The sequence below is a fragment of the Micromys minutus genome (assembly GCF_963924665.1).
Source record: "Micromys minutus genome assembly, chromosome: 24".
NCBI classification, from domain to species: Eukaryota; Metazoa; Chordata; class Mammalia; order Rodentia; family Muridae; genus Micromys; species Micromys minutus.
The window spans coordinates 39,302,590-39,327,038 of NC_137959.1; the positions used below are offsets into that span (position 1 = coordinate 39,302,590).

A 24,449-nucleotide genomic window follows, 5' to 3' on the forward strand; every position below is an offset into this window, starting at 1 on the left:
CTTACCTGAGGCTGGATGAGCTGGCAAAGGGCTTCCCAGGCAGGACTGCAGACAGCATGGATGGAACCCGGACTGGAGGACTCAACCCCTCCGCAAAACCACGATGCTGCTACTACAATAAATTCCAATTGGTAAAGCGGCCCCAACGGGGTGAGAAGCGTCAGCACAGGAAGCTGAGGCCTAGATCAGAAAGGAAACAAGACAGAACAGAACCCTGATCTAACTGCTCCTTATGACAAACTTCACTAGGGAGGAAGAATGTTAACTCAGCTGGAGAGGAAACTGGGTGGATAAGGGCGTTGACCTGTCATGCACAAAACACTGGGCGCATGGGCACACACAAAGCTCCCTCCTGCTTCTTTCTGCTCCTGAGGTAGCACCCAGGCTTAAGGTACTTTGGATTCTGCCAACGTCTAGTCCCCATGTGCACAAACATACACATGTGTACATGCAGCTACACACAAGGTGTATACACACATGCATGTGTCTCACCTCCCGCCCCCCAAAACCCAAAACCCTCACCAACATTAGAGTTGAACCAGAGGCTGATGTTGCATAATTTATGAACTTAGAGACAGCCCATGGTCACATGTAGGATTCACCTGGAGCTGCTAATGTCATGTGATCACAAAAAGTTAGGGTTAGGACTAGGGGCCTCTAAGCCCTTGCTCCTGGGCCACAAACCGAGGCAGGTCTCACTGCCTGTTTCATCCCACCTAGCATGTCTCAGTCTTTAACAAGATGTCTTACCCAAGGAGGGCACCCTGGCCGCCCCTGGGGCTGTGAGCGGTGTTACAGTTAGTGCCAACTGCAAGCTCTGCCAGCTCCTGTCACCAGCGCTCCTCTGACATCCATTTTCCTGTAAACAGGCAGATGCTGAGAGCAGGGCAGCTGCCCCCCCATTAGCACAACTGGACTCTCCCTTGCTGTTCTGGCTGCCTAAGCAAAAGAAATGATTTTTTTTTGTCCCTGAAACTATAATAATAATAATAATAATAATAATAATAATAATAATAATAATAAATCTCATTAAAACACAAACTGAGACAGCTTACTCTTGAAACTCTCTCCCCAAACCCCTGCAGACAAACACAGAATTCAGAGCGTTATGGGTCCCTCTTCCTCCACCATCGGGTTTATCTCCCAGTGATACTGATGCCCTGCTCACTGGTGCCGTGATGCTATCCCTGTTTACCTTGCCAAAAGTTACCTCCACCAAATAGCCTTCCTGTAGTGACTCCATGAACACCAGGCACAAGTTCCCTTGCTTTAACACCTCTCTAGTCAATGAGCTTTTGTAATCATAGTTGACTATGGTTAAGCCAGTTTGTTGGCTTGCTATAAAATTCTACTAGCCAAATGCCTCGTTTTGATACGCTGTATAAAATGTATTCAGTGACTGACGCAGAAGGGACTTCAAGAATTCTGGTTCTGGCCCCAGCCCTTTCATCAGCTGTTACCCTGTTTAGCCGGCCTGCAAATTGAATCTTCAGATTCTCCTGCAATAGGAAAACCATTTATTAAACACCAACAGGGTCATATACAAACATTATTTACACCAAACACTCTGAGAAGGTTATAGCTTGGTCTGTCTTGTGGCTCCTGAGAAGGCCCAAGACACCCTGCTGTGGCTGTGGCTGAAGTTGCTGGGTTACAAACTGTCACAGGTCTTAGAAACCATTGGAAGTAGTATTCGTGAGGTGGGGATGGGGGGGTGAACACAAGAAGAGCACTGGGGTTCTAGACTAGAGCCCAGGAGTTAACTGGTACCTGTGGTGAGCACACTTAACCAAACGATGGGGCCTTAGCTGGATGCAATCTTATCCACGTTAGGCATCACTCCAGAGGTCCAGGCAGTGCTGTTTCCAGAACCCTCTATCCTCAAACCTGCAAAGGCTCAAGTTCCTTAATAGCAAAGTATTCATATATATAAAACTTACCAACATCCACCTGTGGCCATACTAGCTCTGCTTACTTAATGCCTGATAGACAGACCTGTAAGCCGCACTGTGCTATTTAAAGAATGACAAGGAACATGTGTGTGTTCACTACAGGTCCAATGTTTTTTCAAATATTTTCCATCCATAATTTGAAATCGAGCTAGCAATATCTGACCCTTCAGAAAATGGCTCTTTAAAACAATAAAACTGGGAACTTCAGTATAGTTCCCGGAATTCCCATGTAAGTGTGTCTTCACTGTGTAATCTTCAACCACCATGTTCTCAAACAGAGGGACCTACAGGTACCACTTTCTCTCCAGCCCCAAGAGGGTAAAAGACACGGAGGACCACGCTGTCCAATGACTTTATTGCAGGAGGCGAGTCAGGACTATGTGGATGCAGATTCAGGGCAGCAGCAGAGGAAACTTCCATGGGACTAAACGTCAGCAAGTACTAAGAATCCAGTCTCCTGATTCTCCATGTTCAGTTCTTCATAGAGTACTTTTCACTCAGAGTCCTAGAGGCCAAAGAAGGGATTCCAGGTCTCCCAGCCGAGGCATCCAGTGAGCCTATCTCCCAGCTTCCTCGGGAGGATCAGAAAGCCTCCTTCGCATGGCGGCACCGTGCTCCCTGTTCCTGGTCCTCTTCAGTGTGTACTGGAAGGACGGGAGGGAGAAGACAACAGGTCACAGCGGCACTGGGTCACCTGAGCTCTATCTACAGTGAGGTAACAGACACTGCGCTCTTTCACTCACTGAACCTGTCAGATGCAGGGTCCCGGGGAACATGTGGCACTTGCTTGTTCAACGAACCTGTCAACAGCTGCATCGAGCCCCTCCCAAAGAAGTCAAGGGACGTTTGGACAGATGCATTCTCTCTCTGACCCCAGCAGCTCCTCTTTCTAATCACTAGGGTCGCTATGGAGAGCAGCCTGTTTAGATTCGGGGCGGCTCTGCACATCCAAAGTTGTCACAGTGAACAGGTATTTTCCAGTAAACTCCCCTCCTGCCTTCCAGTGTCCTTGCTTTCAGTAACTGTAAAGTAACCTTCAGGTAACTGATGGCTGATGGTGCTCTCTTTCCCTTGTTTCTAGCCCAAATGTTACTGGACCCTCCAATTCTTTAGAGGGCTTGGCCCTTTCTTCTGACCCTTGTCCTACAGGGCACTTTAATAGCAAAGCCTTTATTAAAATTCGAACAAGAATTGAAGAAACTACTCAAACCAGTGGCTGACAGGTGAGGGAGTCTAATTGGGTTTCTCTAAACACAAGGAAGAGTAAACAGCTCTTGGTCATAACCCTCCCCCTATCCCTCCACCCCACTGGAAGAGCAGTTAGATGTTCTCAAATGCTTATTAACCTATATTCAAATCAGAATGTCTTAATACACGTGTTTATATGTTATCAATAGATAAATATGAACATATTTTAAAAATAAATTATTTTCCCTGGGGAGGGGGAGAGACAGAAATTGAATTAAAACTCGAGCATATATGAACATTGGAACATCTTTTAGGAGCCATAGATTTGGGAAGAAAGAACACAAAAAATGGAAGATTTAGTAACAACCAACCAAGGACTTGATTGAAATTCCTCCCCAACATCTAAGAAAAAAATATGTAGATTTTTCAACATTTGAACGACTCTATTCATCTGGGACACAAACAAAAAGAGCAAGGCCATATAACCACTAAGAAGTTTCAGTCAATACTTCATGGAGGGATGGTGGCAGGAGAGCCTCTGAAGCCACTTTTAAGAACAGAGGAGCGGGGAGGAGGAGCCAGAACAGAGCAGCCTTTAATCCCAGCATGTGGGAGGCAGTCAGGTGCCTTAGAGACCAGCTTGGTTACAGGGCAAGTTCCAGAACATCCAAGGCTACACAGAAAATCCCCGTCTTGAAGAAAACAAAACACCAAAAAAAAAAAAAAAAAAAAAAAAAGAACAGGAAATTAAAAAGGAACGGAGCAGACTTAGGGGTAAAGAAATCAGCTTTCATAGGCTGCAGAGATGAAGCAACATTAACATAGGGTAGGTGCGGTAGCTAGATTTATGTCAACTTGACACAAGCTACAGTTATCAGAGAGAGGGGAGCTTCAATTGAGAAAATCTCTATAATATCAGCTGCAGACAAGCCTGTAAGATTTTTTCCTAATTAGTAATAAGTGGTGGAGGGTCCAGCCCATTGTTGGTGGTGCCATCCCTGGGCTGGTGGCCTTGGGTTCCATAAGAAAGCAGGCTGAACGAGCCAGTATGGGGCACTTCCCCATGGCCTCTATATCAGACCCTGCCTCCAGGTTCCTGCCCTGCTTCAGTTCCTGTCCTGGCTCCTTCAATGATGAACAGTAATGTGGAACTATGAGCCTAATAAACCCCTTTCCTCCCCAAGCTGCTCTGCTCACGGTGCTTCATCACAACAATAGTTGCTCCAACTAAGACAGCAGGAAAGAGAAAAATCTTATGAAGAGACAAGAAGTTTCCATGACATCCAATTTGAGAGTCACTAACAACATTCAGGACCTCCTGGGAAGAAGAGTTCATGTGGGGTTTTAGTCATCGAAACAATGGCAAAATTACTGAACTGCACAGGGACAATAAATCTAAACATAGGCAAAAGCTATAAAATTGAATATGTGTGAACAAAAACCCTAAGCATCAGACAGAATAGCACAGGATTTGTTTTCTGCAAGCACATTACACAGCGCCAGGTTTAGTGACCACACAAACAAGCCCCTGAACATGACAGAAAAACATCTTTTAAGAATCATCTTTAAATCTTAACAAATACATTTCTTATCACAAAGACAATCATCTTGGATACAGTATTTGCCTTTAACCCAACATTCAGCAAGCTGAGGCAGGAGAAATCAAAGTTTAAAAATCAGACTGGCTATTTAAAATTTACTACTGCATAGAGTTATTTAAATAATAAAGATGTCACAATGAAAAAAGTTGCCCAGAGTAGAAAATTCATATAATCCAATAACACTTCAAATATTGTATTTAAACCTTTTAATCTGAAACTTAGTGGGAAAGCAGTTCAAACACATACCCACACCCACCCATGCCCCCACCCACACACACAAAATTCAAGTTAGAAAATAGATCTTTTAGTCCATATATAATATTAATATATATGCACATATACATGTAATCACTACTTATTTTAAAAGGTTCTGGATATAAAGTAGCTGATATATTTAAAACAGAACTGGAAGTAATTTATTTCCAAAAGTTTAAAGTAAATCTGCTTAGTTAGCAAGACCTGGAAAGAGACAATGACTGGTCCTTTTGCTCTTGGCCCACATCCAGGTCCATGACACAGTCATGTGATCACACAGATCCCTGTTGCTGGTCACAGCACAAAGACTGAGAGTCTCATTAAAGATGGAACAGCCTAAGTTAGCCCCCTCACTTTACTTATGGAAACCGAGGCTCAGAGACTCTTGGCCACGTAAAAAGCAGTTCATTTGTCACCAAATATCTCCTTGATGCCAGAGGCTAGATTTCTTGAATATTTTTCAATGAAAGCAAAGATGCTTTCTCCCCTCGGGTACATGGAAGAAAGGGGAAGCATTCTAAAACTGCTCCCGCAGCAAGCTCAGTCCTCTTGGCTTTAACGAGGTGTCATCGTGTAAAGTTGACTTGCTGTTAGACTAAAAGTATAGGAAAGCTGATAATGGCAAGGACGTTATAGCCCAAAAGTTCTGCTGCTTAACGCTGACATCGCTCTTACCTCATTCTTCAGGCACTTCCTCATTTCCCGATCAAGATCGTTGCAGTGACCAAAAAATTTCAGAATGTTGTGCTAAAGGGACAAGAAGAGGGAAACAGTTCATCTCTCAATCTGTCAACGTCTCTGCGACTCTTCTAGGACCCAAGTTCAGTTCCTAGCCTCCCCATATAACAACCTGTAACTCCATCTCCAGAGGAATCCAATGCCTCTGGCCTCCAAAGGTACCCATCCATACACACATGCCCTGACAGAAAAAAATACATGAATACTTAAAAAAAAAAAAAAAGTCTAATCACTTAAAACCATTCATCTCCTTGAGTGCCACACCCTGCCCATCCCTATTAGAGGCATAAGCAAAGACTTTCTTCACTCGCAAACACTGGTCCATAAATGGTATTTAGAGGTTAAAGAGATGCCTCTGTGGTTAACAGTGCTTGCTGCTCTAAGAGAGGATCAAATCCAATCCCTAGCACCTACACTGGGCACAATTCCAGTTTCAGAGTATCCCTTGCTCCCTTCTGGTCTGTGAGCACCTACACTCATCCATGAATTCATTCACACACCTCCCTATGTGTGTCTGTGTAATTTAAAAGACCTTTCAAGTTATTTAATAACACGCTTGCTACCAAAGCTGCTTTTTCATGTGCCTCTATCCCAAATGTCATCAAAAAGTATCAGAAATATACACAGTATAATCTGATGACCTACATAGGTCACATAAATAAGCCACTAGTTTGTAAGAAAATCCTGTGTTGGGGCTGGAGTGATGGCTCAGTGGTTACAAAGACCACTGTTCTTATAGAGGACCTGAGTTCTATTCCCAGCATCCACACGGCAGCTAACGAGCTGTAATTCCAATTTCAGGGGATCTGATAGCCTTGTCTGGCCTCCATGGGCACTACATGTGTATGGTACACACATGTACATGCAGGCAAAACACCCATACACATAAAGATAAACCTCAAAAATGTAAAGAAAAATGTGTCTCAATTTCAAAATCTACTTCATTGGAAAAGCAAAACCAAAAATCTCATCTATGTTTCCAACCCTGCTGCCAAAACTATGGATGCTGCTTGGCAGATACCGAGGTTGGCGCTAAGGACCCGGCTTTAGGAAAGTCAAGAGAGCTTGTGTGTCACAATGTTTAAGGTGGGCTGGGCAGCATGGTGACCTGCTGTAAACACTGAACCTGTGGCTGTAATACACAGTTTCTCCTCCTCTCATTATGGTCTTCACAGGAACCAGACAACACATGACTAGGAAGCAACGCTTTGTGATATTTCTCATGTCCACTGTAGAAGCACTTCTTAGGTCCACACTGAATAAATAGTGTGAGTTATTTCCATAAACACTTCAAACAGCCCAGGGTTTCCTCTTTGTTACCTACTGGCCTTTGCAGAACAAGTACTTCCTGTGTTTTCCCTGAATGATTTCTGTGACAGAAAATAAACAGGGACACACAGTGTGTGTATGTGTGTGTGTCTGTGTGCATGTGTGTGTACGTGCATGTGTGTGTACGTGCATGTGTGTGTATCCACCCTAATATGTGGACTATGGTCTTATATGTATAACCATGTGGAGACCAGAGGTTGATGTTAGTGTTTTCCTCTATCTCTGCCTTATTTTTTGAGTCAGTGTCTCTCCCGAACCTGAAGATTTTCAATTGGCCACACTGGCTGGCTAGCAAGCACCAGGGATCCTCCTATCCATCTCTCCCCGGGCCCATTACAGCATGCTGCTGTGCCCAGCTCTTACACAGATACTTGTGTCAGAACTCAACCCTCACACATGTAGTTAGCACTTACCAACTGAGCAGCTCCAGCTGCCCCATGTACACACGTATTTTTTAAAGATAGATTTATTTATTTATTTATTTATTTATTTATTTATTTATTTATTTCATGTATGAGTACACTGTAGCTGTCTTCAGACACACCAGAAGAGGACATCAGATCTCATGTATGAGTACACTGTAGCTGTCTTCAGACACACCAGAAGAGGACATCAGATCTCATTACAGATGGTTGTAAGCCACCATGTGGTTGCTGGGAATTGAACTCAGGACCTTGGGAAGAGTTAGTGCTCTTAACTGCTGAGCCATCTCTGCAGCCCCACACGTATTTGTAAAACCTAAGATAAAAGCTAACTTTTGTGCTTTCAGCTCCACATTAGCTGAGCCCAAATGAGAGCGATACTTTATAAAGTGGGAAACGTGAAGCCCAAATACCCAAGGAAAACTGGTTCAAAGCACCGCAGACTGAAGTTCTCTTGCTCCTACGAATACTGGATGCGTATTACCAGTTGGTAACTGAGCACCCATTACATGGAACAATGCACCAGGCCCTGGGTGTCTGCAGTGAACAATGGCCTTGGCTCTGTTTTCACTGCAGAGTAAGGACAAAATGCACCATTTCCATATAACAGTAAAATAAACCATGGACACGCTTGGGGCAGGGTCCGGGGGGGGGGGGGGGGGGGGCACAAAAATCTATCACTGGGAGATGCTCATGGGTGGTCCTGGTTAAATCAGTAGTGGTGAGACAAAACAAAAAGGCTTGAGTGTGGGGAAGAGATCAGCCAGGAGAGATGACAGGAGATGGGGGAGATGAGAGGAGGGTTCATGGAGGGATTGGTGAGAAGGGAGGAGGGATCACAGAGGGATGGAGGAGATGAGAGGAGGGATGAAGGATGGATGGAGGGATTGGTGAGGAGGGAGGAGGGATCACAGAGGGATGGAGGAGATGAAAGGAGGGATGAAGGATGGATGGAGGGATTGGTGAGGAGGGAGGAGGGATCACAGAGGGATGGAGGAGATGAGAGGAGGGATGATGACAAGGATGGAGATGAGAGGACTCGGAGAACAAACAGAAAGCTCTACACATGCATCAAACTGTCAAAGAACTTAACAACACAGACATACAACTCTGATCAGTTCTGCCCACTCTCACCCTCCCACTAGAATGACGGCAGACATCTCCAGAGGCTGGTGAGAAGAAGGGCAGAAGAAATTAAAGAGTAGATGTCACTAAGACAGAAAGGGGAGATGGTTTCAGAAGAGCTAAGCCTGTCTGGACAACTCAAGCTAAGTCCATGGGGCTGATATAAAGCAGAGATAAATAAAATTCAGGAAAAAGTCTAAGCTAGAGCTTTCAGTTGCTGAAATGATGAGAGAATTTCTCAGGAAGTATAGCTGAGAAAAAGGCTCAGGGTAGAGGAAAGAGCCAAGCAGACGGAGGAAGAGTCGTCAAGACTAAAACCAGGTTAAAGAACCAAGGTTAAAGAATGGAGCAAATGCTGGCTGGAGATGCCCTGAGCTTAAACATACACTTAGCCGTGACCTTGGCCAGCAGTGACCTCGCTGGCTACTGAAAACTAACTGAGAGAGAAGAAAGCAAACACTTTTTCAAGTCTGCTCTGGAGGCCTGGGATTACTGCAATTATGTGTTTGTGTTCTCAGGACTGGAATATGTCTTTTAAAATGTTAATAGGAAGACACCCCGAAGACTCCCAAAAGGGGAAAACACAAAGAAAAGAGGATGCCCAGTAAAGCCTCCTCTTAGTGACTTCCTTCTGGTGGTGAAAAAATGGTGCTTCTCTGGGTTTTTGTACAGTCTACAGTGACATGTATTACTTAAACACTGCCTTTATAGACCAGAAGGAAATGACATTCTGGACTTCCAGTGGCTTTGAGGAGAGCTGCAGCCGCTTTTCGTTCTGTATTTAGTGTAGGTGATCTGAGTCCTGCTGACAAAGGTAGGCAAGACAAGCCAGTAGATCAGAAGCAGCCTGTGGATGCGGACAGCTACAGAGATGTCACGCGGCTGCCAAGACCACAGGAAGAAAACACAGAGCACGGGAGGAATGAGGAGAGCACAGCACGGCTGCCCGTGAAGATGAGGAGGACCAGAGAGCGCTGCAGAGTTCCCACATGGAGAGGGACATCCAGAGTGACACAGCCTAATAGAGACGTTAAAACAGCTACACAAACCGAGAGCAGAAGCGAGATGACTTGGTCTACATCCTATCAATTACACCGCAGAGGCAGTGTGTGGTACACACCCAGTACCTCTGAGGGTGCTGGAAACAGCAGGAAGTTGCGGCTTTAGCAAAATTTCTACAGAAGTGCATGTATGGCCTGTTCCTGCTCACGTGAGACGTGAAGCTCAGTTCTACTGGGAGCACAAGGGGTGTGAGGCCCCAGTGATGCTGCTTTAGTGTGACTTGAGTCTGAGAACAGCCTCACTGCTCACCTCTGGGGCACACAGAGGACATGGAGGCACTTCTCGAACGGCTGACCCTTGTCAGAGCCCTGCTCTACCAAGAGCAATGCCACCCTTAGCCTGTGTTCACTTTACTTCACTCTGGTCATCCTTCCCTCTGGTGTGCCTAGATGACTCATCTGGAATAAAGTTAAAATCATGTGGTTTTACTCATGACACACTTCTGAGTCCAGGGATTAAAGGTATGGGCCACCACGCCCAGCTAAAGGTGCGGCCTGGGCTGGCATTGAGCTCCTGGTCTCCCTGCCTCTGCCTCTGGAGCATGTCCTACCTGAGTGAGGCCTGAGCCACCATCAGCTTCTCTACACAGCTCACTGAAGGTCACCCAGGGCCCAAAGCTGAAACAGCCTGGGCAACAAAGCCTGCATTGAATTATAACCCAGTGTGGTGTGCTGGAGTCCACACTGACAGCAGTAAATGACACAGGTCTATAAGCTAAATTTTAAAGTCAAGTCACTACACAGATCAAGGAGAACTTAATTCACTGGACTTTAAATGTGCAGTGACTTCCTGTTAAAGAACTGTGGAAAGGAGGGAAGGAACACTTAAAGTGACTCGTGACCCATGGCCAGTCTTTCCCCAGGTGCAGGCTACACACACAATTTCTTACTGTGTCTGTCTGTGTCTGTCTGTCTGCCCCCCCCCCACCCCTGCCCGGTATTTAAACCCCTTTCCTACCAGACTACATTCATAGGTCTAGTATAAAGAGAAGATCTAACTTCAACCTTTCCAAGTGACTATGTAATAGTTCTAGTGTCATCCATTTGAAATCCTTGGGGAAGAACTGGTCTTCCAACAACCAGAAGCATGGCCGGAACACATGAGAAACCACAGATGGTAAAGGTCTGCGGCATCTGAGAAGAGGCAGAACAAGGCGGGCCCTGTGTTTACCTTCCACACTGTCCAACAGGGAGCTGAGGAGTACAGCTCTGGGGGTTGGCTTTGTTAGCTAAGGGTATCACACGGGACTCCACTTCCTCCAAATCAGTGGTTCTCAACTCCTTTGGGGTAGAATGTCAGATATCCTGCATATCATATACTTACATCGCGATTCATAACTGTATCAAAATTACAGTTATGAATAGCAACAAAGATAATTTTATGGTTGGGGGTCACCACAGTATGAGGACTGTATTAAAGGATCACAGCAATAGGAAGGCTGAGAACCACGGCTCTAAAGGCTGTGATTACAGACACGCAGTACTGGATACTGAACTTGGAGCACCCTGCCAACTGAGCTCCAATCAACATCCCTGACTCCTTAAAAAGCTGAAAAAGAAACAATTTTTAAAAAGAGGGACATGAAATCTAAGAATGAGTGGGCAGGCTGCAGAGCCAGGAACCTACTCTCAGAAAGTCATGTGATTTCTGAGGATAAACTGGAGGACGGAGAGGCAAGACAGTCTCTTCCACAAAGGGTCCAAGTGCAGTCACTATTACTAAATGTATCTACCGTTTACAGCATCATGAAATGAGCAGAAGCACAAAGTTAAAGAAGTATTCAACATCTACAAAACGTTAACTTGGATTTGCAGTAGTCCCCCTGTGGCTCATTTTCTACTTTCCGCTCCACCAAGACTTAAGTAAGCCTGCCCAGTCTGGTCATCCGAAAGCTGCAGCTAGTTAACATGCACTTCCATAAAGGTGACTATCAAGGGACAACCTGGAATGATGCCATGTGATCGTGTCTCAGCGACCTTCACAGGACATGTGAGGACATGCACTGCAGTTTCTGCACAGGACTGCAGACTCTCTACCTCACCAGTCAGAGAGAACATGGAACCACACACGTCAAGCCCCAAACAGCTCACACTTATTGCTCATGACCTGCCCCTGCCCCTTTGCACTAGCAGAGAATAAGTCTCAGTGGAGTTGTACCTAAGTTTCACTTCTGCCTTACGGTCACTCTTCTGAATTCTTACATTTTTGTGACATTCCTTAAGCAAGTTAATCAAGACGTTGCATTCTTCGGTGTGCAAGTGTGGTGACAAGTCCGGATGCATCGTGAGGACGAGTCAGGGCAGACCTGTGGACACAAGAGTGCATTGAGTACGCATGCACACACTTGTAATGTCAAGAGACAGCAATGGCCTTTATCAGAACAAAGTGCTAGGTGTAACAGCCGGAAACAGCCGACATTACCAGGATCTGGAGAGGAAAAGCAGTCAGGCCGGCAGGAGCTCTAGCCTACAGCCGGACTTTAAGGACTTTTCAGACTCCTGGGGTTGGTGACTGCTCCTTTTAGTCAGGTAAAAGTTTACCAATTAGGAGAATTGGCTTATTACTTCTTTTAAATTGTATAGTCCTCTAAGAGAGGTATAAAGGGCCATAAGTCAGTCTCACATTAGTGTGATTAATGCAGACTGCTTTCTTATCTGGCTGCGACACTTAGCTAATGAAAGCAGTTTTCACATTTAACAGATCTGTGCACAAAAGTAATTATTGTACTGAAAACAGAACACCAAGCTCCCAGAACTAGTTTAATGGGTCAACTACAAAATTAGCAACTGAGGTTAAGGAAACAATTATTTTAAAGTGTCTGTTATAGGATTACTCTGCTTTTATCTACACTAATTCAGAAACATGACCAAAACAACCACTTCTTTGTTTAATTCTTAAAAGCCCCCAAAAAAGAAAACAGAAGAACTACCTCAGAGTTATTAAGAAAGCTGCAGTTGCCAGATATAATGGCACATGCCTTTAATCCCAACACTTGGGAGGCAGAGGTATGTGGAACTCTGAATTCACAACTAGCCTGGTCTACAAAGCAAATTCAGGAAAGCCAGGGCTGCACAGAGAAACCCTGACTTTCTCAAACAAAACAAACAAACAAACAAACAGAAAGCTGAGGGGGGTGGGGAGGGAGGACGGTGCTGAGAGATAGCTCAGTAGTAAGAAGAAAGAGCTTGCTGTCCTTACAAAACTGGACTTTGTTTTCACACACACACACACACACACACACACACACACACACACACACACACTAGAGGAAGCAGCAGAAGCCCTGAGTGAGTTAAGTCCCAGGTGAATGTGTTTTATTGACACAGTCACAGCCTTACCAAGGACCCCATACCCTCAGACCCATGGAGAAATGGCAAAGCCTTCCTCTCTGGTCTGTATATATTACTAGTGTATATGTCCACCATAGCTTTCTCCTTCACCCCACCTCTACTACACAATCTGCTCCTACAGAGATTAGGTCAACCTGTCTCCTGGATCCAGCTGTCTGCCATAAACCCAGTCTCCTTATGTGCATGTAGTAACCCACTGTCTTCCTTGATTCAGCTGTATGCAATAACCTCACCTCCCTGTTCAACTCTCCCCAGTAAACAAGCTAAGTGCCCAGACCACCTGACCCAGCTTTCCTGTCTGTGTGTCTATCTTTTCTTCATTCCCTTATCTCCCCAGTCTGTCCCTGGAGCTGTCCTTATATGGCAACATACAAAAATAAAGAAATGTAATTTTAAAACATTAAATCTTGATTTTCCCCTAGGGTGGTGTGATGGTTTGTATATGCTTGGCCCAAGGAGTGGCACTATTAGGAGGTGTGGCCTTGTTGGAGTAGGCGTATCACTGTGGGCCACTGTGGGCGAGGCCTTTAAGACCCTCATCCTAGCTGCCCAGAAGCCAGTCTTCTCCTAGAGTCCTTTGAATGATGTACAACTCTCAGTTCCTCCTGCACCATGTCTGCCTGGCTGCTGACGGTCTGAACCTGTAAGCCAGCCCCAGTTAAATTCGTATAAGAGTTGCCTTGGTCATGGTATCTGTTCACAACAGTAAAGCCCTAAGACAGGTAGGTGGTAATGGTGTGACGATGTCATCAGCTATATATAGCACACTTACAGTGTGACAACAACACCAGCTATAGCACACTTACAGCTCTAGTTTCCAGACTGACAGCTCCGCACAGGATGAGGAAACGGGGTATGGGGTGAATCTCTAATTTCTGATCAGTTTCACTACGAACCTAAAACTACTCTAGAAACTACAATCTAATAAAAAAAAAAAAAAAAAACGAAAGAGATTTGTAGGCTGTTATCTGAGAATGTAAAAAGGCCTACAATTCAGTAAAATGATCCAATTTGTAAGAGCCATTAGATGGGCAAAAGACCTGAAGAAATACCTCTACAACGTAAGAATAGTTAAGTTAATGAAGCCCATAAAAGATACTCAGCACAAGAGCTCATTCTCTTCCAGAGGACCCAGGTTCAGTTCCCAGCATCCACATCAGGTGACTCCCAACCACCTGGGAACTTCAGTTCCAGAAGATCTGATGTCTTCACTGGACTCCACAGTCCTACATTCAGACATACACACACACACACACACAATATGCACATTTGCATAAAATTAAAAACTGTTAAGTCTATTTTATATTGCCACACTGGTTACCTCAAATATCGATGAATGCTGTCCTGAAAGCGAAACCAGAAAGGCTGTGTGGGTAGGACCACTGACATACACTCTGAAGCACACTGAGCCGCAGGAGTATGCGCACTCGACAGCGGCTAGAGTGGCTCGGCCCTCAGTGACGGCTTCTGGTCAGGCTGGAGAACAGTGTGTGGAAGGCAGAGGTAATGACACTTACTGGTTTAGTAAACATTGTATTTTCCAGGAAAATCCCAAGTTTTGACTTCCCACTTTAAGACCAAGCAAGAGCACCTCTCACTATGGCTGTCTACATCTTCTAGCATCTGCATGACCCAGCTACGAACAGCAAATGCCTCTGCCAGTTTTTTGGCTGTGAACTTTTTTGGTGCCTTAGGCATGATAATGTCTTCCTCCGCTTCAACTGCTTTCCTTCTTTCTTCCTGCATTTCCATCAGCTCTTCGTCCTGACAATCTCATGAATCTCTTCCCCATTGATGTCCAATTCCAGCCATTTCCCCTAGAGCCAATGACTTATTACTGACCATATCAACAGTATCTTGGTCAAAGCCTTTTGAGAGGACTCACATACATCTTCAGAACGTTCTTCCAGAGTCAGTTCATGCACTGCTGGGTGACCTCTCCCCCTGCAGCAGCAATGTTCCGGGTGGCACACTGGGTGGTAATACCTTTCCAAAACCCTAAGAGTGTTTGGAAAGACTCCATGGCTTCCTCAGCCTGGGCAAATGCCTGGTGTGAACTGTGTGCTTCAAAAGCAGCTACTGCACCCTGGGCCACTGTTGGGAAAAGTATGACAGTGTTCAGTAGCAGGCACAACACTTTCACATCAGGATGCATGTCAACCATGTGCCATCAATGTCTGGAGCATCATCTGGGATCGGAAGGATCGTGAATGGATGCTGCTTTACCTGTGGTATCTCTAGCTTGTAGAATAAAACAGCTCAGAAATCCTCAAGCACAGCTGATGCCGTCCCCCTTCCTGTTATGGCAATAGGGTTACACAGTCTTTGAGTCCCAGTAGTATATGCACACTAGGTGATAGGCTTCCAGACCAAGCTGGTTTCATCAACATTAAATACCTGTTCCAGTAAGTATTTCTAATCCACAATGACCCTATGCAATGCTTCCTTAAAAACTTCAGCACAGTCCCACCACTGAACTTGATAGTATGAAAACTGTGATGCTTTCTGAAGCACACCCACGGCCTGCTGTAAACATCTGTGTGTGTGTAGGATGGGCGTCTCGTTGAGCTTGTTGGGAAGGCTTAGCCTGGCTCCTCGGCAGACTGGGTGGCACACACCTCTGCACATGCTCTTCTATCTACCCCACAAGTAAATTTTCTCTATCTCAATGGTCAGCACGCTTAGTGCTTAACAATCAACACTGATAATCTTACAGCCCCACTGATCCCCTCATCCTTCAAGATGGTTGATACTGTGGACTGGGAAACTTCTGACTCCCGTGAGATGGCCGTTACTGGCTGGCCACCTTCATGCTGGGCAATTATTTTGACTTTCATCTCTAGAGTAATCGCCTTCCTCCTTTTCTTCACATCAGAAGCAGCATGCGCAGAAGGGCATTTTGTAGACATGATGGGATACAAAACCACAATATCCAAAACCTCGGGCAACACAGATACTGTAAAGTTTTCCCTTGGGACCCTGAGGCTGACTGGGAGCTACAGCCAGGCGCTGTGACCTACCATCAAGACACCACATCTTCAGCCAGGGAGAGGACCAAAGGCAACATCTAATTCGGGTTTCCACTGCACTGTTTCTGCAGCACTCTAAGTTGAACTATCTTTGTATCAGAAAGCCAGACAATACCAAGCAGGGTTTGGGGGTAGGAGAAATGGTCTCCTGCACCACTGCAGGGGACATATTCCAACACCTAGATAAAGTAGAACACACCGTTACGCAGCTCAGCAGATGCATGCGTGGGCATCTACCCAAGAAAGGAAAGAAAGCCTAACCTTAACACTAAGACCTATGTGAGCACATCCAAAAGCATTATTCTTTTATTACCATGTTTGTAAAATAGAGTATTACCAGGCAGCCCTGACTGGTCTGGAATTCACAATGATGCCTTGATCTAAGAGGTCTGCAGGCCTCAGCCCCCAAAGACTGGATTAAAGGCGTGTACCTCCACACCTGGCTGGAAGCATTATTCTTCAGAGTTCTGCCTGGGAATGGAAAGCCACCCAGGTTCTAATAACCAGGTAAACATATAAACAAATGTGGCCTAACTATATAATAGATACTCAATAGCTACATGCTCTAATCCTGATGAAAAGTGCCATTCTGGAGGAAAGTGGTCACCAGGGACTACATATTGAGACCATTTTTACAAAAAGTCACGTTCATGTTTACAGAAACAGAAACCAAACCACTAGTTGGTTAGAAATAAAGGCAAAAATGAGTGTTAATTTGTCTCTTTTTTAAAAAGATTTTATTTTATGCATATGAGTACATTGTAGCTGTCTTCAGACACACCAGAAAAGGGCACCAGATCTCATTACAGATGATGTGAGCCACCATGTGGTTGTTGGGAATTGAATTCATGAACTCTGGAAGAGCAGTCAGTGTTCTTAACCAACGAGCCATCTCTCCAGCCCCTAATTTGTAAATGGACATAACTTCTTATAGTGATTAAGATGTTTTAAAACTAGATCCTGGTAAGGGCTGCACAATTCTACAAATGTATTAAAATCCCCAAATTCACTTCACTGGGCAAATTTGGTACACACATTAATATTTCAATTTTTTATTTTAAAAAAAATCTGAGAAATATGTATTTCTGAAATTCACAAACTGCCTACTTCAATTCCAACAAATACCAAAGAAAGCCTAAATAAATAATTCCCAAGGACTAAAGCAAAGCTACTACCTTAAGTTACATTTTTAACTACTACCTTTTCAACTCAGAAACTACCAAACATGCACCTACTCCACAGCTAGAGACCACAAATTAGCCTGTTCCACCCAGCGAAGTATCTGAAATGAAAAATGGTAACATAGCCAAGTTCAGGTTTTGTTTCCTCTGCACTGACAATAGGCAACATTACCACTACTACTACTATTTACTTTATGTATACAAGTGCTCTGATTTCATGTACTCCTGAAGAAATCAGATTTTATTACAGATGGTTGTGAACCACCATGTGGTTGCTGGGAGTTGAACTCAAGACCTCTTAACCCCCGAGTCATCTCTCCAACCCTACAGGTTGTTTCAGTGACGTAATCTGGTGCCCCAGAAGCATTAAGTTTGATATTCATCTGTGTAAGCCATCATCTACTGTTACTGCGGTAAGCACCAACATCTACCATGTACAACAATGTAACATAATATAGTTAATTTGGCTTTCATCTCTCTTGTGTTTTCTGAAAAATACAGATTTGCCACCTTAAAAAAAATGACTTGAATGTTTCACTTCAGAGATGTACTTGTCAAAATATTTTTGTACATTTTGATCAAGCAGCCCTCAAATGTGTTCCTTTGTAGGTCAAACACAAACTTAAGATGTTCTGAGTTATTTAATTAGCAAAGCAGACATATGGTCTCTAACTTCTGATGGCCCACCTTATAACACTCAATTTCATTATCATAGAAAGATGAGATGTACTTAGGACCTATTGTCCAAATCTTAAGCTTTTCATAAACCAGCAATGCAAGCCAGTGGTGCTGGGTAGTGGTACCCAGTCCTGGCTCTTGAGTCACACAGTGCAGAGAAATGTATGAGCTACCATACGCTGGATGGCTATTATTCTCTGAAGCACTGTGTTTTCTGCTTCTGCTTTTTTTTTAATTGAAAAATGCATATCTATGTATCATAATACATGCAACAATTTATTTAAAAAGAGGGTTTGTGTTAGAATATTCTGTTCTACCTTAAACATTCTAGGCATGGTGACATAAACCAGGGAAAGCTATGATATATGCCAGATACATTGTGTTTTCAGAGCTGAGGGTCAAACCGGGGGGCCAACCAAGCACAGGCCATTGCATTGCTTCACGTTGCCCTTTAAGTGAAGTTTCGAACTTACAGTGCATTTAAATGGACATAATCCTACCACAAGTTAATAAGTATCGATACCTGAGAAGGCATTTGGCTACTAATCTATACATATCATAGACAAACATAAACACATAATTACATGTATTTTCTTCCCATAATGACAAAAATTGACTTAAAAATGTGTATAGTACTACAGTGCTGGCCAGAAAAAAAGAAAAGAAAAACTGTTTTCATCTTATTTTTAACGGAGAAATAAAAAATGGGCTCCTCTCATTGCTTATCCTAGATGGTCGTTTCAAAGAATAAAATGTTGATTTTGTTTTTTTCCACTCTTGACAAGAATGCTATTTAACCTAAGCCCTAAATGCTCAACCTTATTGACCAAATTCCTTGCTTTAGCACCAGGAGGTACATTTTAAAATAGAGACTCTAGAAGGAGGATGCTAACAACAGAGGCATAATAGGTGATATCCCCATATTTTAATGCCATCTGTGTTTCTTTTAGAAATATGTTGCTACTATGGCTGCCCAAGAAAGAAACTTACACTACAGTTGCCATTTCTAATGGGTTAAAGTAAGCAAAGAGCTGGGGATATGTTTAGTGGGTAAAGCTCTTGTGCCTTGGATATCTGCAACCCTTAATGAGGAGACAGAGACAGGTAGACCCCAAGAAGGTGCTCCGGCCAGCCAACCTAGCCAAAACAGCAAGGTAACACAGTTAATGAGAAACCAAATCTGTAAGGCAGAAAGAAAAAGAACATGAGGTTTGACTGGACTGAGGTCAGCCCCCATCCCAAAACACACATAAACAAACACACCATACACTAATTTAGGCCAGCAAGTGCATGATGACTAGAATTCAGTCTTCAAAACTCAAATGGTGGAAGGAGAAAACTAACTCCAGTGAGCATCTTCAGACAGACAGACACACAGGCATATAGGCATACACACATACACACACACACACATACACACACACACTCACATCTCAACTATCACTCTTAAAATGATAAGTTACATTGCTTCCTACTTTTGAATTCCACTAAACTGCTTCTCAAAAGACTAGATCTCCTCTGCATCATTCTGGAACAATCTCTTACTAGTACCAGATAGGCAGGTAAATAGTCTGCTAAGACCAGGGGAATTTTGGAGAAAAAAAAATGAGATCCGTCTGCACACAGGTGATAGAACAGAAGCTTTCGAGGGGTTAGTCTAGAACGTGCAAACAGTAAGTGCCCAATAAATGTCTGCTGAATGCTGACATCTAACACCGGAAATGGAGAGGCTTGTTTTCACTTCGATCAACCAAATACCAAGGCCTGAATGTACAAGACAGAAAGGATGTCAAGAAAATGCCTTTGCCAGTGCCAAGTCCTATACATTTAAAGTGGGTTTTGTTACTGACACAAGGTGTCATGTATTCCAGCCTGGCTTCGGATTCCCTGTCTTGCTGAGAATGACCCTGAACTCCTGCTTCCTGCCCCCTACCTCCTCCCAGAGCTGGGATTGAGGCAGGAACCACCACCATACCCTCCTTGTTTCAGAGCTTCTGATATTTCGACTTTACATAATCTACTGTGAAAACACAGTCGGACCTCGAAGCCTATAAGACGAACCCCAAACATTACGTTCCTTGCCAAGTGTACCTTAGGGGATCTTTACAGATATCCACATCACCAGCCAGTTAAGTGACTTTTCAGGAAAGAAACTCTGAAGGCAGCTCCCTAGGTTAGTAACCATCCAGAACAGTTAGCTCACTGAGCCCTCAGGGTCGCGCATCGTCAAGGGACTACGGCACGATACGCGCCCTCGACGAGGCGCGCGCCCAAGGTCGCAATGCCAGCGAGCGGCGGGCAGATCTCAGCTGTGTGACATCTCACTCGCGCGGCTCACCAAGTGAGTGTTCCTAGCAAAGGTCCAAGGGCAGAAACATGGGTGTAGCGTGACACGGGAAGCTGAAAAGCCGCGTCCTCCCGCCGCAGGCTCCCACGGGTACAGGGGCTGAAGGACACCCGCCACTCACCGCCACTCAGCCCCCACGGGAAGCACTGAAAGAGAAGTCACGGACACCGAACCCACAACTCCCTCAGGAGTGCGTCCCTGCCTCCACTCTCCGCGCATGCGCCACCCCGAATACATCGCCCCGCCTGGACTGGTCCACTGTCCGAAGCTGAGGGGGATATAGGGCCATTTCACCAAGGCTCGGCGGGGACAGCACACAGCGGTGACTTCCAGGAAGAATTCAAGACAGAGGAACAATTATTTCTCTGATCCTATTCCTGATTAGAGCGACTCTGGGGGACCCATAGAGTTTTCAATAGGCTGCTCACAGTCGCATCCCCCTGTACAGCTGGAGCAATGCGGGGGCCTAACCAGGTGGGCGGGACCCGATTGGCCATTGGCGGCTTCGAAAGCGCCTCGGCGGGAACTGCAGCCGATGAGGTGGGGGTGATACGGACTGGGAAGGTAGGCTTCTGCGACACTGATTCGGACTCGGAGGGTTGCGGAAGGACTACAGGAGCCAGGCCCCAGACCTCTTAGGGGGCCTTGCCACGGTGCAGTTCTACCACGGGATCTCGGCCTAGGAGTGACATTAGTGGAGCCCAGGTCCGGGGCAAGAGGACGGTGATGAGCGTCCGTGGTGTCATATCCGCCCGGAGTGGGGCGGGGCTTTCCGTGCCGCTCGGAGTCTGCGCTGTGGCAGCTCCGGGCTACCGGCTCAAGGGCTGCTTTTCTTTAATCCCTATATTCAGTTGTGACCAGGCGTCTGCTCCCTAATTCCTTGCCTTGCGTCTGTTTTCGTCCATGCCTCTTGTTGCTTTACTCTTTATACTCTCTGCGCGTCTACGAGATCGTTATTGTCACGTGTTCATCCAAAAACCGTGTCTTAGTAGCAACCAGAATAAAGCGCTAGAAAATAGAAATTGAAATAGTAACGGGAAAAGTTCACTCAAAGGCGTGCTAGTTTTGTTGATGTTTTACGCCCTTTCTGTCATTTCTTTTAGAAATGGCATGCTGCATATCACGCAGAATTAAGCAATCTTCGGAGGTGCTAAGGAATATTATTTACATCTTGCCTTTAGGTACCTAACCCTGAATCCCCTGATCTCCGTAGCTCCTAGCAGCATCTAGCCTGGTCAGTACTGAGATAGGAGAAATGCCTGCTTTGCATACACCCTCCCCCAATTTATCCCATCGATGCCCAGGAAAGCCCTCCCAGATGTTCTCCTGGACAGTGTTGGTTTAATAGTTGACAGACCGTTGAGCCATATCCTTTCCATATGCACTTAGGCATTGGTCAAGTTCATATGAAATTGTTTCAGGGTGACCAGACTCACTGTGTGATTTGACTAATGGTCACTGAAATTGTTAGAATCAGAGAGCCCCCGGCCCTGGCAGCCCTAACAAGCTAGATTCTGTAGGCCAATTAAAAGGACAAGTAAATGAAATGAAAAAGATGTAAACAGTGTGACACGCTAGAACAAAGAGGTCTAGTGACCCACACACTAAGTGTTGAGTCCTGAAACAGAAGATTAAAGAAGCAGAAGGTATACACAACTAAGCAGTCCTCGTCACAGTATGGTCCTGCCCATCTCTGTGCCACCGTTGCCCTGGTTTTGGTCTCTTCTGCAAGAGGGTCTGACAAGGAGACAGTAAAACTCCCACTGACTGGCACAAGGTGTCAGCCTTTCCTTCTCCATTAGAGTCCTGGACAGATTTCCATTTCTCTGTGTCTGTTGTCTCAAAGAGGAAGCTCACAAGTAACCCTCCTTAGAATGACTTTGCTCCTGCCAGGACAGTTAGAATAATAGATTTGAGAGACATAGTTTCTGTCTTGAGTACAAAAAAAAAAAAAATTAATGTGGCTACGATAAAATTATAAAGCCGATTGCAGGTGGTTCTGTAAAAACAGTAAGCAATGGGGGAAAAAATTGGATGGTTGCAGTAAGCTTACTGGGGAAAAACAAAGCTCAGAACTGAATTACCACAAGAAATTATAAGGACCCTCCAGTTGTGGGCAGCCAGGGGTACAAGGCTCTCTCCCCAGAGAGATCCTTTTATCTTGCAGGAATTGAGACACAGTGGAGCTGAGGAGGTAGGACCAGGGATTTGGCTCAGTGGTAGATTGTTTGCCCCAAGGAAGGCCCTGAGTTCTGTTCTCAAACACATGCACACACAAGAAAGAAAAGGAGGGGAAGACAGGCAACACAGGAAGCAAAGGCCGTGTAATGCAGGGTCGTGTAGACCATGCTAAAGGTTTTGGTTTTGACTTTAAGAAAGAATGGGCTCATAACAGAACAATACAGCAAGGGATAACTCCATTTTCACAACCTTAATTCAGTTCTTCTTCTTTTTTTTTTTTAATCCTAAACCATGCTGTGGTTTTCATTGCCTTTTTTTAATGAACTCAACCGGGGTTTGAGAGATATCACAGTTGATGGAATGCTTGCCTAACATGCAGTAAGCCCTGAGCTCATCTCCCAAACCACATGAAACTGGACGTGGTCTCTCACACCAGCAGTACCAGTGCCTGGAGATGGAGGCAGGAAGAGAAGAAGATCAAGCCCGCCTGGGTTATGAAACCCTGTCTCAAAAGAGAAGGAGCTAGAGAGTAGCTCCTTGTTGCTCTTGCAGAGTACCTGAGTAGAGTTCCCAGCAGCCACACCAAGGGGCTCACAACTGCCTGTATCTCCAGTTCCAAGAGGCAAGACACTTGTCTAGATGGGGGGGTACCAGCACACCCATGTTACAGTGTTCACAAAGTCACACACTCGTATCTAAGAATAAAGTGCAGTCGGTTGCCTATCTTTAGCCAACAGTCAGTGGCAGGAAATCGCATGCAGTGTTCAAGAAGCTCTTATATTGAGTGCCAGGCACAGCCAGGACTCTGAGGAATAGTCGTCCATTTCCTCCTAGTCCTCGGCTGTGAGGGAGGCAATGCAAATGCATCTTAAACATGGACCCCAAAGGCCTGGCTCCTTTCTAGAAGACAGACTGGTCAAGGAAATTAAGTCAACAGAGACTTTGTTTATCTTCACGTGGAAATCATGTCTATCTGTCAGGGAAGTGCCATATGCCTTTAATCTCAGCACTTGGGAGGCAGTCGTAGGTGGATCTCTGAATTGGAGGCCAGCCTGGTGAATACATGGTGAATACCAGTACAGCAGTAGCCGTGTAGAAAGACCCTGTCTCGAAAGAGAAAGAAAGAAAGAAAGAAAGAAAGAAAGAAAGAAAGAAAGAAAAACATGCTTGTTTGCACTTTGCCTCCTGAATTGGTAATCCAGTTGAGGTAACAGTAGGATTAGCTGTGCCTCTTAAAGGCTCTAAAGAAAGAGAGATAGAGTAAATAAAAATAAATCTTCAAAAAATAAAAGCAATTTAAAAAAAGAGAGAGAGCAATAAATGGCCAGGATCTGATCTCCCTTCCCTGTGCCACAGTTTTAAGACTCCCAAGTGTCACCTGTCGCTGAGGAAGCTATCCTGTGTTTGGGGCTCAAGACAGAGCAGGGTAATGTGGTCAATTGACAGTGCGCTGAAGCAGGAAAATCAAATACTACAGGTGTCCACGCTTACTGGTAGTTTCATGTACCATAGGGAGTCAGCCACTGCCTAAAGTATTACATGCTGAGTTCCAGACATAAGTTTCTCAGTAACCCTCACTCTATTAGGTGCATCACAGTATGGCAGAGGGCTTTACTGCAGGATCAGGTGTGAGGGGCAATCTGAGAAGGCAGGAGTGGTCAGATGGCTGGAAGTCAGCTGGTGGGGGAAGCCATACAGTGCAACTTCCTTCCAGCTAAGTTTACAGTCCCGGATCCCCATGATAAGATTAACACATCCTGTTTCACTCCAGCCCAGGTGTGTCTATGTGAGTACAACTTTGTGAATGTGTATGTGGTTGTATGTGTGCTTGTGTGGGTGTCTATGTTTTCTAGAGGGAGACATTTGGGATCTTCCTTAGTCACTTTCCACCTTATATTTTGAGACAGACTCTCATTGAATCTGCAGCTTACCAGTTCTGCCTGGCCAGCAAACTTTCCCACCTCAAGGCTTCTGGCCCCAACACACACATGGCTCTGCAACCAGAATTTGT

At 45.0% G+C, this 24,449-nt stretch overlaps 1 protein-coding gene across 2 annotated transcripts; it reads right to left on the bottom strand.

The window, feature by feature from the left end:
• Window positions 1-2,288: 2,288 nt before the first annotated feature.
• On the bottom strand, window positions 2,289-20,481 carry CMC2 (C-X9-C motif containing 2). Of its 2 annotated transcripts, none has more exons than XM_080936892.1 (4): window positions 20,379-20,481; window positions 11,874-11,977; window positions 5,672-5,743; window positions 2,289-2,596 (listed from the first exon to the last, which is right to left on the bottom strand). In XM_080936892.1, exons 2-4 carry the CDS (start codon window positions 11,952-11,954, stop codon window positions 2,510-2,512), a joined length of 240 nt encoding a protein of 79 aa, XP_080793018.1. In that variant the 5' UTR covers window positions 11,955-11,977; window positions 20,379-20,481; the 3' UTR covers window positions 2,289-2,509. The 2 variants fall into 2 exon arrangements, with proteins under 2 accessions (XP_080793018.1, XP_080793019.1); XM_080936893.1 differs by having other exon boundaries at window positions 20,249-20,380.
• Window positions 20,482-24,449: the final 3,968 nt, after the last annotated feature.

Excerpts from the sequence above, each read along its gene's own strand:
- CMC2 (XM_080936892.1), bottom strand. The coding sequence starts at position 11,954 with ATGCATCCGGACTTGTCACCACACTTGCACACCGAAGAATGCAACGTC. Across the intron at positions 5,744-11,873 it reads TTAAGGAATGTCACAAAAAT|CACAACATTCTGAAATTTTT; the intron begins GTAAGAATTCAG and ends TTGTCCCTTTAG. Across the intron at positions 2,597-5,671 it reads GGAAGTGCCTGAAGAATGAG|TACACACTGAAGAGGACCAG; the intron begins GTAAGAGCGATG and ends CCGTCCTTCCAG.